This window comes from Physella acuta, unplaced genomic scaffold (genome assembly GCF_028476545.2).
Source record: "Physella acuta isolate Inbredline_101_S28 unplaced genomic scaffold, ASM2847654v3 ptg002338l, whole genome shotgun sequence".
Lineage (NCBI taxonomy): Eukaryota > Metazoa > Mollusca > Gastropoda > Physidae > Physella > Physella acuta.
In genome coordinates, this window is record NW_026733832.1 from 25,527 (window position 1) to 39,887 (window position 14,361).

The window sequence follows — 14,361 nt, forward strand, 5'->3', positions numbered from 1 at the left end:
CGCGCTACTTTTTTGTACACGGGATTAAAAAGGATATATCGTAATAATGCTAAAAGCTAATTCGATATTTTGACACATTTTGACATTTTACATCCACTACGGACCAGTGTAGTCTTAGTTTTTCAATTTGTTTTTCAGTCTGTGTTTTTCAGTTAAGTTGACGCAATTGTGTATATAAGTATTATATAGGGGGGGGGGGGTCGGCGTGGTCGAGTCAGTAAAGCTCAAGGTAGCTAAACCGAAAAGTCTTGAGTTCGAACCCTCGGGCAAAAGAGACTCGTTAGCTGGGGACATCCATTCTTCTATGAGAGACAGCTCCAAAATCAAACAACTGCTGCCTTGTAGTTTGTTCTTGTTTGGACAAAGTCTATATAAGCAAATCCAAAAAGAAAAGCAGGCTGAAATCGGACTCAAAGGCGCATAACCAGTTGACACGTATACTTAATTGTGTTGCAGGCGATCCCTCCCAACACTAAAATTAAGAACGAAGAAGAAGAAAGAAGTATTATATCAAATTGTATTTTTCTTTTAACTTTCATGTGATTTTCGGTAAGTGGGTTTAAGTTATGCCACAACCCACACACAAAAAAATACAGCGTGAAATGAATTTAAGTTCATAAATCCAAGGGTTTACTTTTCTTAAATAATCTTTCTTAAACATGTTTTTTTCTGGCACTCAGATTTTACAATAGAGCTTCTAGCATCTATTCTTTCATAAGATAGTGCATTAGCAAAATAGGTTTTCAATCGACCGTCCAATCGGGTCATGTCATTTCGGACAAACGACCTTTAGACAATTGTCTCTATCGGACAATCGTCTTAGATATCGTCAAGTATAAAAAAAAACTATTGCAATACCTCTGACGTTTTTCATTTTTTGCTATTACCAAAACCTACCCTTACTCTCATTCTCACCAGGACGAATCCGGTACCAGTATTTATGATAATACAAAACCTTCAAATTGAAATTTTCTTTTAAGTGAAGGCTTGGAATGCTGTTCACCGGATATGTATGACCGCGTCAATTCAAACTTAATCATTCGATCACCTAACCTAAGCAGTCAAGTCTACGACCGCTGATCTTTTCACAGCAAGGAAGAAAGCGGGTTATTTTTCTGTAAGGGATTTTATTTCTATTTACCATTTATTTTTTGTTTGCCGAAGATGATATTATAAATTTTGATGCATTGTATTTATGGGGACTTATTTTTATTATTTGTAGAAGCGTCAACTGTTCCTACAGTTTTTTTTACCTTCTATCGATACGTAAACATGTTTTTTTTTCATCTCATTGTGTTTGTTTGTTTTTTTTTTACTTTGTTTTTACTCAAATAATATTTCGGCATTTTTTGCAGTTTTACACATACCTACTTTACCGAATATGAATTTAAAGTTGTGGTGCAAAAATTTTAATTAAACCTTTGATAAACTTAGATGTATTACAATCACTTCCAGAAGTGATTTGAAATTTTGTCTGTTGGTGTTTATATAAAAAATAATAGGCTACTATTTTAGTTAGGTTGACGAAATTTAATAAATATAACAAATTAGTAGTTTTCGATCAAATTTTGATTGTTTTCAGGTACTTATTCTACTTCCAGTTTCCCAAAACTAGAGTACCGATTAGGTGAGGTGGTCGAAATTTCACATATAAATATTGAATTGTACTCGCATGTCATTGTCAATATGTGAACGATTTCCGATAAGCGGAAGTGGTATTTCAAGAAAATTTCATCTATTAGGATCATATTATTTTTAATTTTTGTAGTGACCTCCGAAATCTGGAAATGCTACTTTTATTCCGTTTTATAAATATCGATAATTTGAGTACCCTTTCAGTTAGGTAGGCCTACACAAAATGGCATATTTAGGGATAAGATCAAAGTCCCGTAGATATAAGAATAAGATAATTTTAATAACTTTTTTGATTCGCAATTATTTTTTTCGTCCCAATTCTATACTACATAAAGTGTGTATAATAGATCGAAAAATAGTATTTTGAACATACACATACACATACACATACACATACACATACACATACACATACACATACACATACACATACACATACACATACACATACACATACACATACACATACACATACACATACACATACACATACACATACACATACACATACACATACACATACACATACACATACACATACACATACACATACACATACACATACACATACACATACACATACACATACACATACACATACACATACACATACACATACACATACACATACACATACACATACACATACACATACACATACACATACACATACACATACACATACACATACACATACACATACACATACACATACACATACACATACACATACACATACACATACACATACACATACACATACACATACACATACACATACACATACACATACACATACACATACACATACACATACACATACACATACACATACACATACACATACACATACACATACACATACACATACACATACACATACACATACACATACACATACACATACACATACACATACACATACACATACACATACACATACACATACACATACACATACACATACACATACACATACACATACACATACACATACACATACACATACACATGCACATGCACATGCACATACACATACACATACACATACACACATTTTAAAAAATGTGTTCTGGTTTAGTTTATTGTGGCCTGTTCTGAGTCTGAAAATTGTGTTGTTCTTGACCTATTACTTTGTAAAATCCGCCCTCTTGTTAAGGTTTTTATGTGTCAGACTACAATTGGAATCGTATGCTTCAAGATTATTTTTTATTTCTTTTGGATATGGGAAATATCTGCCAGTTAGTCCGCAATTTTTATTTCTGCTTTCTGTCCCTGGATCCACAGCATTCCAGTCAAAGAATTTGTGTGGTTCTGATCTTTAGTGAGCTTGCAATCGCAAACAAAATCCCTTGAAATTAGAAATGTCGCGATAAGAAAATAGATTAACTGCATTAAAGTTAAGTTTACACAACCACACCAGAATAAGTACAAAGATTGAGACTTAAGCGATTTCGCAGCTTCAAAAGCATTACTTTTTGGTTCTTAACAAGTGACAAGTTACTAAAATACAATACGTGTAAATTTTGAATGATGTGTTGAAGAGATCTATTTTAGATTGCTGAAATATACTCATTTTATTGCTTACGCCCGCGTAAACAATATATCATAATTTATCATATTCATGTTTAAATGTATCAATTTAGAAAAAGTATTTCAAATTTCTTCTTGAACTGAGAAATACAATATGTAAAAGATATACCTTTCAGACAAAAGATTTGTTTGCATGTGAAACCCTGTAAATATTTTTTTTGAAATCCATTTCAGCTACAAATGGATGTTCATTCCGATTTGGACCTTATAATAATAGGTAAAACTGGGAATGGAAAAAGTGCTACCGGAAATTCAATTTTGAGAAAACCCGATGTGTTTGAAAGCGCATACAACACAACTTCCATAACTGTCACTCCACAAACAAGTTTCACGACTTTTAATGATCGAGTCATAAGAGTAGTTGACTGCCCAGGTGTTTTAGACACGGATATTGATGAAACTGGTGCAGTAGATCTTGTTAAAGAAGCTTTACAAAACGCTGTTTTAGCCAACCCATTAGGTTATCACGCTTTCCTTATTGTAGTCAAGTTTGCTCAACGTTTTACCAAGGAAGAACAAGATTCTATTAAAATTCTCAAGAGCATTTTGGGAGAAAATGTCATCAAAACGCACGGTATTGTTGTAATGTGCAATGCAGATACTTTTGCACATTTTTCAAAAACTCAAGGACTAACCCTTGATACATTCTGTAAAGAGCAAAGGGGCCAATTTAAAAAGCTTTTAAATGACTGCAATAACAGAATTGTTTTGTTTAATAATATAACAGAAGATGAATTCATTAAAAACGAGCAATTAGAGAACTTAATAAAAACTGTAGACGGGCTAAGTTCCAATGCAGTTAGATATACTACAGATGATTTTAATAAAGCTAAAACTTTAAGAGAAACTATCACGCCAGAAACTTATAGTTTAATTGCTCAAAGTTTAATATTGAAAAAATTATGCAATATTAAAAATGATGATTCCATTGAACACAAAATTGAGTTACTGAATAAACTAAAAAAAAGTAGTGATATATTATTATCAGAGCTTCAAAGAAACTGCAGAACTTCAACCGCAATGGGTGAATTTACTAAAAATGTTGATGGAACAAACACATATATTACTAAGCTTATAAGCGCTCTACAAGATCAAATACAAACAAACAGTGCTAAAGATAAAAAACAACCTAAAGCATCGTTACCGTTTAAGAAAACTCGAGTCTCGGCGTCTGCTTACAACACCAAATCTGACCAAGTACAAAAGGATCAACAGAATACAATAAAAAATAATTGTACAGAGACAACCGACAAGGAGCTGCATGATCTAGAAGAAAAGTTTCAAAACATTCAGCGTGAACTTGACAGAGGATTTTTCCACAAGTGTTTAACACATATTAGAAAATATGGTAGCACTTTGTTTGACATATCCAGAGACAAACTAAAATAATTATTGTAAATTAAATGTTTAGAGTGCTTCTGATTTGTAAAAAGAAACATTTTTATTTTCATTTCTTTCACTTTTCGTTCATCTCCAATAACATAACAAATATAACAATGTATAATCTAAACCTTATTTTTTCTTCGTATTATTACATTGTATTATTTGATAACCAATTGATGTATAAATTATGATAATATAATTAATAACATACGTTTTTGTCTTTTTCTAAAAATGTTGTATATATGTTTTGTCATGTATTTCTTTAGTAGCTCGTAACGTCTAGTAAATTTATGGCGTCACCAAAATAGGCAATACATTATTAATTTCTATTTCAGGAAATAATGGCGCAAGCAGCTAAGCCTCGCACCACTGGTTTAGACCTAATTCTAATAGGTAAAACTGGAAATGGCAAAAGCTCAACCGGCAATTTTATTTTAAGAAGGGCCAATATTTTTAAGCCCAGTTATAATACAACGTCTGGCACAAAAATACCACAGTTTGAATGGACTATATTTGAGGGCAGAATTTTACAAGTCGTTGACTCACCTGGTGTGTTGGATACATGTGAGGATGAAGAAAGGGGAATAACTCTAGTACACGACGCTTTACAGAAAGCAATGTTGGCTAACCCAACAGGTTATCATGCGTTTCTTGTTGTTCTAAAGTTTGCTTCGCGTTTTACTAAAGAGGAACAAACGACTGTAGAAATTCTAAAAGGAATCTTGGGTAAAAATTTCCTTAAAGACTATGGTATTATCGTTATGACAAACGGAGATACTTTTGAACATGATTGTCAAAAGAATAAAACATTGAATCTTCAAAGGTTTTGTCAAGACCAGAAAGGTCCGTTTAAGAGTATTTTGAAAGAATGTAGTAACAGAATAGTTGTTTTTAACAACATGACCGTAGATGAGGATGTGAAATACAAACAAGTTAAACAACTAATTGATATGGTTGATAAACTGAAAAATCAGCGTCGAAGATATACTAATGAACATTTTGCCAAGGCTGATCAATTTTACCAACACTTTATGGTAAAAATTTCAGGAACAGTTGTAACCAAAGAAGTTTTGCAAGAACAGAGTCTGATAATGCACGCTATCAATTCTTGTGAAATTTTATCGAACGAAGAGGAGAAAATCGAATCATTGAAATGTCTTTTGATAAGAAATGAAAAATTAATAAACTGTCTGAAAGAAACAGATAAAGGAACTGGTGCATTAAAAGAGTTTATCACAAACGCAACAAATACAAAGCATTTGTTAGATGCTAGAATTGCATTGCAAGCTGACTTTATTCAAAAGCTAAAAAGCATTAAAATGATGGAGGATAAACAAATCCACGATTTTGAAAGGCAAGAGAAGCAGCTAAGAGAAGAAGAGCACAAAACTGAGGAAAACAGAAAGAAATTGCAGTGGGAAGCAACACTAAGTTTTTTCGAAAAGATAGATTTTGTTGTTAAGGCGTTTGGTAATTTTTTAATTGGTACAGCAACAGCAGTTACTCAATTTTTAAAAAATCAAATATAATAGAAGACAATATTCAGTTTTCTTGGTTAAATCTCCTAAATCAAATGTGTTAGCATATATATATATATATATATATATATATATATATATATATATATATATATATATATATATATATATATATATATATATACAATCCACCTCCCAACACATTTCAAATTTATTCTTTTTCTTCTTAGTTTTCAGTTGTATATGAATAACTTCCACAGCCCCGCTTATATACAAATATGTACACACACACACACCAAATAAATCACGCCCATATCAATAAACTCCATGGTAACCACCTTCCCCCCTCAACTCATTCTTAAATAACTTTTATACATGATATTGATAAAGAGAGAAAATCAGCATCCATTCTATATAATGCCTATAATGGATTTCTTGAGTTTAAAATTAATAATGCTTTGTACTTTCAGCTAGCTTTTTATAACAAACGAAAGACACCAACAAAAGAGCAGAAGAGATGTATTTCAATAAGAACATCAACACATCTAACATTATATCTAGGATCCTAACCCGATCCCCATCCTTAAAACGACTCCTATTCCTATTCTTAATTTTAGTATACAATTTGTAACTAGTTTAAGTGTATATATTTTCTACAAATTACTCCGCCTAAGTTAGATTTAGTTAGAATAAACTTCTTAATGTTTATTGAATTGTTGGAATGTGCATTATTTTAATAAAATGATTTTTTTGTGAATAAGATGAAGTTCTTGGTAGACTAGAATGCCATTCAATTTTCATAAATTGTTATTCCTATTTTCTGTAAAAGATGAACATTAATAGTTTCTGTAATTGGTCATTTAAGCTACATTAAATATTGTTGGGTTTAACATTTTAAATTAAAAAAGAGTGTGCTGTTTTCTAATTATCTTCCTTATCAATGCTATTTCACAAATATATTTTCAAATGTGGTCGCACTTATTTAAGGGTAGACCGACTCGGGTTGAACATGTGGGCGACATGTGACTGAAGTGTTGTTTGCTTAAAGAATGTTGGTTATACTAAAATTCCAAAACTTTTTTTTAAATCATAAAAACACTCATCCCTCATATTTCAAATTGTTTTAATTATTAACAAAACACTTGCAATTCGGGTGCAGATCTGTTTTCCGATGTAGAGTGCTGCTACTTTTCTAACGGTGGTCGGGGAGGGGTCTGATTGCTACATCACGTAGACAGAAATTGGTCATGGGAGGGGTTCAAAAATGTTTATATATGTATATATATATATATATATATATATATATATATATATATATATATATATATATATATATATATATATATATATATATTATATATTATATATTACATATATATATATATATATATATATATGACTACCGGTATATATATATATATATATATATATATATATATATGACTATATATATATATACGGGTCGGGGTCCATGGGAGGGGTTATAACCCCCCCCTAACCCCCCCCCTTTCCTACGCCTCTGAAGGGAAGGTGATGGGGAGTGGAAATGTAAAAAAAATAAATAGTAACTTCGTTTATACACGACCCATTAGGTCTAGGTTTTAAGATAAGTGTAATATGCTTTCCATTCAATATTCAATTGTATTATTAAATAAGCGCCCAGTATTTTGCTATTAAATAGGCCCGACTAATCGAGTATTAAACTGAGTGCTGAAAGCACACAATAAAAACCTTTTTTTTAACAATGCCACTATCGGGGTGCACAAAAACATTATTTTGCAATTAAAAAATATTTATTTTTGTTTTGGAATATCTACCCCCTAAATGGCCTTCTTCCCCCCCCCCCCTCCTCCACCATTACTGCGCGTCTCGGGGCATGGTTGTGGACGATTTGTTGTGTTGGCTAATATATTAGGATACATTTGATTTTCGGAAATCATCTGGGTCATTTGAGTTAAATTAATCGCTTGATATTTGTTATTTGCTAAATGTATACATATAAAATTATTGTTTAGATTAGTATTAATAATATGTTTAGTTTCAGGGTTAAATTGTAGTTACCTACTAACACAAAAAAGTAGAGTTTAAGGTTGATTGCTATTAAAACTCACGGCAAAAAAAATCAATATTTTTATTTTTTCGTCTTGAGTTTCTTAATGGCTCAAAATGTAGCAAAATAAATTTGTTTTGAAACATCGCAACTCTACTATATTCATCAGCGGTGTATTGTTGTTTTCGGGGAAGGATGAGAATAGATAACTCAAAAAGGCGCCTATTACTTTATATTATCCTAATAAATAAAAGCCCATGTGCGCACTTATATATATGAAAGCCCTGACAAGGGATGACTATTGTATGTCCCTAGGCTTAATTTATTTAAACTATAATGTCTGGTTGAACCCAGACTGGTTAAAATCCAAACCTTAAAATTAATTTTTAAAAGAAACAAAAAAAAACACTAACAGTTTATACAATTTATTAAACAAAAATATTCAACCAAATTTTAAAAAGATGATGTAAACTCTACAAAATACAAAAACTAAAGGCAACAAAACAAAACAGACTAAACTTCAAATCGGCCTACTAATCACAGAAATACAGCACAGAAAAAATTCACCACACAGGCCCCGACATTCCCACAGAATGTTCCTCCCTGTGCCACACGACATGTTCACGAACAAACAAAAAACTTAAAATCTCGCCAAAGTACACCCACAAACTACATACTACACACAATGTGACCTACTTAGGTCTAGTAATGTTTTATTTTTAGTTTGACATTTGTTATAATACCATATATGATCTGTGGTGCAATGATCGGTTTTTTCCGCTGTCTTACTAAGAGAGTCTTAGACTCAGACATTTTCCATCGAGAGATGATTGATTGTTTCAGACCAGATGACCACCCCAACCAATGGTCTTATGATTTGAAGGTGACCATCCATGTTGCCTAGGTCTATAAATAGATCGCCCACAGGTGTCGCGAGGCAGTCTTTGGTCAGACGTCGTTGAAGAGAGATAAGCCCTGTGTGTTGTCGTGCAGTATTAAGTTATTATATTACTTGTGATTAAGTAATTCTTTATGCTTATAGCAGTGTTATGTATACAGTGGTGATTTTTCTGAAGTGTTAAAAGCTGTGATAGTGTATCATACTATTTATTCCCACGAATTGTAAGTTGGGTTTTGATCATTCTGTATATCCATTTTATTCTTGTATAAATCTAGTGTTCAGCCACGACTTTGTACACTCATTACAAGTTATATGCAGATTAAAGGTTTTGTTGGCATCATTAGTTTCTCTAGTGTTTCCCCTAGACATCAATTACGAGTCCTAGCGAACTAGTGAGTCAATTTTCTTTTATTTAGGCTTGTCGCCATCTGTGTGTAATCAGTTAAACGAATCCGGGAGCGTTCGCCATCTGTCTGGCTGATAGATTGGTGTCCGTTACAAAGTGGGGACTCGCCGGCATGTAATCTGTTGTAAGAGTTGTTGGTTTAATTATTTAAACACTAGTTTCAGTTCTAGTTAGTTGTTTCTTAACCCAGTGTGGCTGTGTAAGAGCGCCGCGCTCAAGGCTAGAGTTATCTAGGTCAGGAAGTCAGACGTGTCGCGTCCTAGATTTAAGGTCAAGTTCATAGCAGAGCGTTGGGCTGTGTTAATTTGTTTTGATTTTGAAACTAGTTGAAATGGAGTCTTTCTTGTTAAAACCCACAGTTGAGGAAGTAGAGAAGTTAAGTAGGAAAGATTTGATTAGTGTTGTAAAGGAATTGAAGTTGGATTATTCTGTCACTCAGAAATCAGAAGTGTTGAGAGAAAAAATTATAGTTCATTTTATCAATGAAGGGGTGTTCGAAGAGAGTTTGTTGGCTGGTGTTATACTCCGTGAGGAGAAAATTGTTTTAGATAAGAGGAGGTTGGAATTAGAATTTTGTAAGGGTAGTGGTGATGTCACTTCTCTAGTGGATCCTAAAAAGTTGTCGGTGGGGCAGGTGATTGCCTAAATTTAATGAAATTGATTTGGTTGTCTTCTTTAACTCATTTGAGAGTTTAGCGAAGGCATGTGAATGGCCCGAAACTTCCATTACTGCTTTATTGAGCACGGTTCTTACAGGAAAAGCTGCAACCACATATCAGGCACTCTCTCACGACGTTCAAACTAACTATGGGCTGGTCAAGACTGCCATTTTGAAGGCCTACGAATTGACTCCAGAGGCCTATCGGGTAAAATTCCGAGCACTCCGCAAGCTACCCACTCAATCATATGTAGAATTTCTCTTTGAAAAAGAGAAAATATTCTCAAGGTGGCTAAACTCTGAGGAAGTTTCAGAGTTTGAGAAACTAAAATCACTTGTCCTGAGGGAGGAATTCCTAAAGTCCCTGCCTGAAGACATACGACTACACATCCTGGATAACAAGATAGTCGACATCCAGAAGGCTGCTGAGTAGGCTGACACTTATACGTTGGTGCATAAGAAACCACCAGTGTCAGGAAACCGCCTCAACCCCGTGCTTCCCCTTTTTGGCAACAGTACCCCTGTTGGCAAACACTTGAAGGCGTTACAGTCCAGAGAGAAGCCAAGATCAACTCTCAGTCGTCGAGCAGTATGCCAGTTCTGCAAGAGACCTGGTCACCTTGTCAAGGACTGCTATAAGCGTCATCAATTTAACAGAGAGGTGGTGCGTACCTCTGCGCACAATGCTCTAGCCCATCAAGCAGCCAGTTCAAATATGAACTCTCGTCTTCAGAATGACACTAACCCGAAGTGTCTACAGGAAGGAAGTCAAGTCTCCACACATTATGTTCAGTCACATTTTGACTGTTCACGCCACCATCCAGTTTCTTCCGAGTCTACCGATCTCGAGGGATCGAGAAAGGTTGACTTTTCATCTTTCATTGCAGAAGCTGTCATTGGCACACCAGGTGATCCGTTGTCTCAGCGGAATATCACCGTCCTAAGAGACACAGGAGCGTCACAGTCACTTCTTTTGAAAAGCTCAATGGACATTACACCGGAGACGACCACCGGAAGGATTTCCATTATCCAAGGAGTGGGGGCAGAATCCACTGTCGTCCCTCTACACAAGTTTTCCCTGAAACATCATCTCGTCGAAGGTGAAGTCATTTTAGGTGTGATAGATAGTATTCCTGTCCCAGGATCACACCTGCTTCTAGGGAATGACCTTGCGGGAAGCAAAGTATACCCCTGTACGGTTCAAAACCCTTTGTCAACAGTTCCAGATAATGATAATGAACTGTATCCTGCATGTGTGGTGACAAGAAGCCAGACCAAACAATTGGTCTGACACAGCGCCTGAACCACACCTACCATCATCGTCGGGAAGTCCATCTCCCAAACTGGAGTCTATGCTTCCGGAGAATACAAGCCTGGGCTTACCCCTGAGGATATCTCAGGAAGACATCATTAAAGCTCAACAAGTCGACGCGGAACTCAAAGCAATGGTCGAAAAATCTCTCTCAGCTGACGATGGGGAGTATTTCTCCGAGAACGACCTCTTCTTTCGTCGCTCTGTACCAGTGGATGCCTCACCAGCCGAACCATGGTTGGGTAAAAACCAGCTGTGGGTCCCTCCACCTTATCGGCATGAAATACTGAAACTGGCACATGACCATCCGATGTCAGCGCACCCAGGAGTCACTAAAACAATGGCGAAGATCAAAGAACTGTTTTTTTGGCCCAAAATGAAGAATGATGTGTAGCGTTACTGCAAAAGTTGCACGAACTGTCAGTTGGCCGGGAAGCCAAACCAGAAAATTCCTAAGGCCCCATTGAGTCCGATTCCTGTATTAGAAGAACCCTTTTCTAAAATCATCATGGACTGTGTAGGTCCCTTGCCTAAAACCAAGGCGGGCAACGAGTACCTACTTACCTTTATGTGTTCAAGTACCCGTTTTCCCGAGGCGTTCCCCTTACGGAACATTAAGGCAAAGACTGTAGTCAAAGCCATGACCCGGTTCTTCACTACCTTTGGATTACCTAGAATCGTTCAAACAGACCAAGGCAGCAACTTCACCAGTCACCATTTTCAGGAAGCGCTAGCCAAGCTAGGCGTTACCCACATCACCAGCTCAGCCTACCACCCTCAGTCTCAAGGTGTACTTGAGAGGTTCCACCAGACACTGAAAACCATGCTGAGAACGTTCGCTAAAAGTAACACCCAATGGGATGAAACTGTTCCATGGATTATCTTCGCCGCTAGAGACTGTGTCCAGGAATCTCTAGGTTACTCTCCTTTTCAGCTTGTGTTTGGACATTCTGTCCGTGGTCCCCTGAAGCTGATCCACGAGCGTTGGACAGGTACCAGTGATCATCCAGTGGAGAACTTTGACGATTTTCACGTTCGACTGAAAGCCGTGTGCGAGATGGCTCACAAGAACTTAAGAAAGGCCCAAGTGAGAATGAAAGGACTGTATGATAAGAGTTCTCGTAAACGAACATTCAATCCAGGCGAGAAAGTTCTTGTGCTCGTGCCTAACCTGAACAATGCGTTATCCTTAAGATATTGTGGACCCTTTACGGTGCATTCAAAACCGAGTGATTTGAACTATGTTGTCAATACGCCAGACAGAAGAAAGAAACAGACAGTGTATCATGTTAACTCACTGAAAAAGTATTATGATAATTGTAGCAATTTTCATTCCACAGCTAAAATTACTTTACCTGTATGTTCAAATGTTTCTGATGATGTGATATATGACAAATTGAAACCCCCAAAATTGGTAAATTCTTCTTTTTTAGATCATTTAAATGACCACCTGATGCATTTGTCCACTGAGGAAAGCCACAAATTGTCTCAGTTATTTGAGACATTTCCCTCTATTTTTGGGGATGTCCCCAAAGAAGCGAAGGTACCACCTCATGATGTAGATGTAGGTGATGCAAAACCTGTCAAACAACACCCCTATAGAGTTAACCCGGAAAAAGCTGTTTTGATAAAAGATGAAATTGATTATATGCTCAAGAATGATATCATTGAACCCAGTTTCAGCAATTGGAGTTCCCCCTGCCTTTTAGTCCCGAAAGACGGTGGATCTTTCAGGTTTGTGACCGACTTTAGGAAGGTCAATGCGCTCACCAAAGCTGATTCCTACCCATTACCTCGAATAGAGGACGTTATTGATAAAGTTGGTCAAGCTAAGATAATTTCCAAAATTGATTTACTCTCAGGATACTGGCAAATCCCCTTATCTGACCGTGCAAAAGAAATATCTGCTTTTGTAACCCCTAATGGTTTTTATAGATACAAACGTATGCCCTTTGGTATGCGAAATGCTGGTCAAACTTTCCAGCGGGTCATTAACTCTGTCATTGCTGACATAGACCAATGTGAGGCCTACATAGATGATATAGTAGTATTTTCTGATACTTTTGAAGATCATATTGTTCAGTTGACTAACCTTTTTAGAAAATTGTCTGAGGTTAATTTTACTGTAAACCTGCATAAAAGTGATTTCTGTAAAGGTTCAATTACCTATTTGGGCTATCAAGTGGGAACGAACCAAGTTAGGCCCATTGAAGCTAAAGTAGATGCTATTGTGAAGTTGCCTCCTTTCAAAAATTGTAAAGAAATCAAAAAGTTCCTTGGGATGGCAGGTTACTATAGGCGGTTCTGTCAAAACTTTTCAGCTGTTGCTGAACCTCTTACTGCATTATTGAAAAAGGGTGTTGAGTTTGAATGGTCAACTAAATGTCATGAAGCTTTTTTAACCATTAAGTCATTTTTATCTAATGCTCCTGTTATGGCTGCACCAGATTTCAGCAAGCCTTTTAAACTTGCCATTGATGCTAGCAACTTAGCCATTGGCTCAGTCTTATTTCAGGAAGACAACATGGGGATTGACCATCCAATCGCTTTTTTTTCCAGGAAGTTAAATGAGAACCAAAAGAATTACTCCACTATTGAAAAAGAAGCTTTAGCTTTGGTTTTGTCCTTACAACATTTTGAAGTCTATGTCACTTCTTCAATCAATCCGGTCTTGGTATTTTCTGACCATGATCCTCTAAAATTTACCTCTAAGTTAGGACAAAAGAATCACAGAATATTGAGATGGTGTTTATATTTCCAAAATTTTAATCTGGACATTTCCCATATTAAGGGAACTGATAATGTTGTGGCTGACTGTCAAGGATGTAAAATTTTATTACCCACATTGATTATGAGACATGTGTTGTGGTTGGTTGAGACCATTCACAAGTTTGTTTGGGTGACACTCACATGAATGTTTTTTTTTAATACTTTTATTTGCAATT

At 35.7% G+C, this 14,361-nt stretch overlaps 1 protein-coding gene across 2 annotated transcripts; it reads left to right on the plus strand.

Annotated features, from left to right (window-relative positions):
* The first annotated feature begins 985 nt into the window (after positions 1-985).
* On the plus strand, positions 986-6,148 carry LOC131932989 (GTPase IMAP family member 9). 2 transcript variants are annotated; one of them, XM_059289865.1, is made up of 2 exons: positions 986-1,117; positions 4,947-6,148. In XM_059289865.1, the coding sequence occupies exon 2, from the start codon at positions 4,953-4,955 to the stop codon at positions 6,138-6,140; it is 1,188 nt and encodes a 395-aa protein (XP_059145848.1). In that variant the 5' UTR covers positions 986-1,117; positions 4,947-4,952; the 3' UTR covers positions 6,141-6,148. The 2 variants fall into 2 exon arrangements, with proteins under 2 accessions (XP_059145848.1, XP_059145847.1); XM_059289864.1 differs by lacking the exon at positions 4,947-6,148 and adding an exon at positions 3,403-4,707.
* The last annotated feature ends 8,213 nt before the right edge of the window (positions 6,149-14,361 follow it).

Coding starts and splice junctions, on each gene's coding strand:
- LOC131932989 (XM_059289864.1), top strand. CDS start 3,409: ATGGATGTTCATTCCGATTTGGACCTTATAATAATAGGTAAAACTGGG.